At 44.7% G+C, this 4,992-nt stretch overlaps 1 protein-coding gene across 1 annotated transcript in view; it reads right to left on the reverse strand.

Annotated features, from left to right (window-relative positions):
* The window catches only part of Anapc7 (anaphase promoting complex subunit 7), a 35,524-nt gene that overhangs the window by 5,866 nt on the left and 24,666 nt on the right, over positions 1-4,992 (reverse strand). The window contains exons 8-9 of the mRNA XM_004635907.3: positions 3,688-3,884; positions 393-617 (exon numbers count right to left, since the gene is read on the reverse strand). Of these exons, the coding sequence (XP_004635964.2) occupies positions 393-617; positions 3,688-3,884 (422 nt within the window). The remainder of the gene's footprint in view (positions 1-392; positions 618-3,687; positions 3,885-4,992) is intronic.

Below are 4,992 nucleotides of genomic sequence, written 5' to 3' on the forward strand. Positions count from 1 at the left end.
ACACACACACACACACACAAATAAATTAAAAAAAAATTTAAAAAAATAAATAAATAAAATAAAATAAAATTTTTTAAAATGTGTTTAGAAAATCTAGATAGCTCAAAAACAGTTGAAGCTAGCTAAAACTAGTTAGCTACACTAGTTTAGAACAACTAAAACCAGACAAAGAGAGGTGAATAAGAACATATCAATTTTAGCTGGTTTTACCTAGTTCAAGCAGGTCTAGCCAGCTACATTTTGGCTGTGCTAAATACAAGCCAACTTTAGTAGTCCCAGACACGCTATAAAAGACATACACTTGTCTAGTCATGTGTAACCAGCGGGGGCCAGAAGTTCAACTGAGATTCGATTTTATAAATAATGAACAGGGCAGAAAATTAGATACTTACTAAGTAGTTCTGCTTTTTTCACCACAGCCTTAATGTAGTCCGGCCTCTGGGTGAGGGCTTTATCTAACAGAGTTTTGGCTTTCTCTTGTGTGACTGGGTCTTCAAGACAAACAGTGGCTAGAAGAGTAAGAGTCTGTGCGTTGGCACCTAGAGTTTTGTAAACATTGTTCGCCATTACCATCGCTTCTCGGATACTGTTAGAGGCTAAGTAACACTCAATGAGACCTGAAAAAAATCAACACAGCAATTTAAGTCACAATACCACCCAATGCATGCCTCTACACTGAGAGTGTTCCCAGTGGCAAACCTTCAAGACAGCAGACCAAGGGCAGGCCAGGGAGGACACATGGTGACATTGGACTGGAGGCTGTGCTGGCTGCACAGTAGCAAGCACTCCTCCTCAGAGCACCTGCCCTGCAAATGCACCCCCCATCAAGAAGGAAATGGCAGCCTGTGGGCAGTCCATCTAAATGTTAAAGAACAAATGTGACATTAATCATTACTCTGCCACATGGCCAGATTACAGCAGCGAGATGACGGAAACCAAGGTTCCACTGCCTCTTGCGCCATTACTTCTGGCTGTGCCAGTCACCTGTAAGGTCAAGGAGTCCCAAAAGTAAACGTCTAACTCTACAAACTAAAGAAACTACCATTAAGCCATGTAGGAAGAAAAGTAGACGCTTCCATCCAAAATAACAAAGGCACTTGTTGAGGGTTTCCCTGCACAGGAAGGAAAGCATTTAAATCAGATGGACCCAACACACTGAGACTGGTAGGTCTGACCTCTCATTATTTCAACAGCAAAATGCCCTACAAGGTCACTTCAAAAAAAGTCAGTTTGGGGGCCAGGGAGATGGCTCACTGGAACAAGTGCTTGCCCGGCAAGCGTAAGGTCCTGAGTTTGATCCCTGGTACCACACACACAAAAAAAAAAGTTTGGAGCTGGGTGTTTAGCTCAATGGCACAGTGCCTGCCTGGCAAACGTTAGGTCCCAAGTTCAATTCCTGGTACCCAACCATCAACTCCCACAAAGTCAACCTAACTCTTCATGCCAAGAAGTTGAGAACTGAGGGGGAACTTTTTGGCACAGTACATTCATCAAAACAGAAAAACAGCTTAAACTCTAAACCCACACAATCCCTGGCAGATTTTCTCTGCATACTCCTCCATCCTCACAGCATTTATAACATTTGCACACGTTCTTCCACACACTTCAGTTACTTAACCAGAAATTACCTAACTCTTAGGGAGAACATGTGAGAGTCTAAGTACAGTTGTTTACAAGTATTTGTGTAGTTTTACTTCCCTGCTAAAGCCCCAGTGGAACTTTGGAAGGAAACTGAAAGAATACACTTCTCAGGTTAGGGTGCAGCCCAGGGGCAGAAGGCATGTTTAGCACACCAAAGCCTTGCTTCAGTCCCCACTATCAACACAAACACACACACACACATACACACCCTTTCTCTCTCTCTGTCACACAAACACACACACACACAACCCTTTCTCTCTCTCTCTCTCTGTCACACACACACACACACACACACACACTGCACTTCACAAATGAAGGGTATGCACCAGGGAGTGCTACTGGAGAGTGGTGAAGGGCATAACCAGTCATCTTGATCCAACCTCCACAGGACAACCACAGAGAAGGCAGCCCAGAAGGCCTCACTGGCCACCTGAGGAGCATTCTCTGCCCCAAATGCTTCAATAGCCCTAAGAAAAAGTTAAAAAAAAAAAAACCCCACCCCTCAACCAAGCACTGTGGCAGTGGAGCTGCCCACCAGCACTTGACTCTGGTGACAGGTATGTGGCAGAAAGGAGTGTGTAGAATCAGTGCTGCTGCGAGGCTAGGCAAGCTACAGTTTTAAGATCAAGAAGTTCACCTCACCCCACAAGCTTGGTTCCTTAGAGCTCTTTCCAGAATAAAGACAATCTTCTCTCCCTGTACAAACCCACAACAGGCCTAGTGCTTTGGCTATATAAGCAGATTTCTTCTTTCTTCCAGCATTCAAATTTTCTCAGATTTGAACTTATCTTCCTGTTAAGAGCAAATAACGCTTAGCTTCCTAGGTTTATTTTTAAATTCTTATAAAAATATGTTTTAGAGGAACTGCATCTTGTACAATCTATTTTAATGCCTGTGACTGAGTCACCAAATGTTGCTGAAGCTGGCATAGCTCCTTTGAACTCCTAGGGTCACTTCACATGAACTTGAAACATTACATAACTAAACAAGGCTGCACCCCAGTCATACCCCTGAGGTCACAAGGGACAGCCTGGTTCCCACAGTCCACAGTGCCTCTGGATGTGCAATTAACCTTTGATTAATTAGCTCTCATCCAAAAAGACAATTGTGAAAAAGAACAAAGACAAAACCAAGCAATCTAGCACAGTGCCTGACAGGTTCTCATTAATCACCTGCCCATAACTGAAGTGAAAAAAAAAAAAAAAAAAAAAAGTACCTATAGTACCTATCCCAACTATTCCCTCACCAAAGGGCTGGGGATATAGCTCAGTGACACAGCACCTGCCTGGCAAGTGTGAGATCGGGAGTTCAATTCCTAGTACCAAAAGTTACACAAAAGAAAAGAAGGGGCTGAGGAGATGGCTCTGTGGAATAAGTGCTTCCTCGGCAAGCGCAAGGGCCTGAGTTCAATCCCCGGTTCCGCAAAAAAAAAAAAGAAAAAAGAGAAGGGCTGTGTCCACAGTTCTGCACCGGGGCCGCCCTGGGTGTGCTGAGCCAGCCACAAAGTCCGCAGACCTATAATCCCAGCACTAAGGAGGTTGAAAACAGGAGGATCACTGAGTCTGAGCTGCCACAGTGAAACCCTGTAACAAATACATTAAAAAAAAAAAAAGAAGAAAAGAAAAGTATGCCAGGTATAGTGGCACATCACCATAACCCCAGCAGTTGGGAAGCTGAGGCAAAAAGGTCACTCAAAGTTCAAGGCCATCCTGGGCTAAACAGTGTACTCAAGGCCAACCTAGACAACATAGCAAGAACCAGTTTCAAACAAAAAACAAACTGGAAGAAAAATAGATCCTAAAAACAACAGGGTGAAAATTCTAATGCAAGCCCTAACTAAATATAAAATACCTAATGCAGTAATTCCCAAACATCTGCACAATGGCACTAACCGGGATCTTCAAAAACCAGCAGTGCTCCCTACGCTTCATCTCTGCCCAGTTACCTGGTAGCTTGCTGGTTGCAAAGCTTCCCCAGGCGATTCTAGCATGAAACTTTCCTCCTGAGTCCAGTGGTCTGGCCTACAGAGTCACACTACTCACTTACCTTCATAACAATCTAAGCGACAAGGTGCAAGTCTTATGGCCTCTCGGAAATGGATTATTGCTTCTTGGACTCTGCCCATATTCCTAAGCGCTGCTCCTTTAAGTAGCAAGGCTTGAACGCTGTTACTATTCAGCTGAATGGCCTTGGCTCCTAAGTAGAGAGCCCGAGAGTAGCGTTTGCTGTAGAAACTATGACACCTGGGAGGGGGAGGGGAATATCAGAAGTTATTTGACAGGACTATGAAGAAACTTCATCCACAAATCAAAAGTCCTACACACAATTCTTATTACAAACCACACTCATGGCTGTAACCCAATAGTGAAAAAACAAACCAAAAGGTCCACTAGGACCAGCTGAAGAGCTCAGTGAATTGGGGCTGGGGCTTCGATCCCCAGGCCTGCCATGCTGGCCCCACCCTGGGACACGCTGAGATAGCAATTGAGACTGGGTGTGGTGGCACACACCTGTAATCCCAGCTGTAGGGAGGCTGCAACCTGGCAGTTCACTATGAGTCTGATCTAGTAGTGAGATCCTAAATACCCTGTAGATGCTTCCCTTAAAAAAAAAAAAAAAAAAAAAGAAAAAGAAGAAAAAAAATCCACTAAATATTTACCTTGGGTTTTTTTTTGTTGTTGTTATTCATTCAGTCAGTCATTTATTTGATACAGGGTCTCGCTATGCAGTTCAGCCTTGTAGTGATCCTAAAGACATGCTCCATCCACCATGTCCGGTTTTAGGACCAGCACAGCATGTAGTACTGGGGGATCAAACTCAGGACCTTGTGCTTGCCAGACAGGTGCTATCTCCCCAGCCCTCATTGGTTTTTTTTGAGACAGAGTTTTGCTATGTAGTACAGGCTGGCCTCAAACTCACAGCAATCCTCCTGCCTCAGCCTCCCGAGTGCTGGGATTACAGGCATGCACTACCATGCCTGACTAGGTCTACTTTCATTTTGTGGCCCTGGGGATCAAACCCATGGCCCTACACAAGCTAGGTGAGCCTGTATTATTGAGCTATGTCCACCTCAGAAGCTAATAAAGGAGCACCTCTAGCCCTGTCCCTGGGCTTTCACTATCTCGATTTAGTATCACCCCTGGAAGCAGGGGTTAGTGACCCTTCTCTAAATAAGAAATACTCAGAGAGGCATGTGTGCATCCAAAGTCCCTGAGCATGATGTGATCCAGGTATGATTACCTGTACTTTTAACCAATACGCTTTATTTTTTTTAACATTTATTTGGGGGGGGGGCAGCTCAGCCCACCAGGGGGCGGGGCTGGCTGGCATGTGGTGCTGGGGGATTGAACC

The sequence above is a fragment of the Octodon degus genome, unplaced genomic scaffold (assembly GCF_000260255.1).
Source record: "Octodon degus isolate 3935 unplaced genomic scaffold, OctDeg1.0 scaffold00076, whole genome shotgun sequence".
In the NCBI taxonomy this organism is placed as follows: domain Eukaryota; kingdom Metazoa; phylum Chordata; class Mammalia; order Rodentia; family Octodontidae; genus Octodon; species Octodon degus.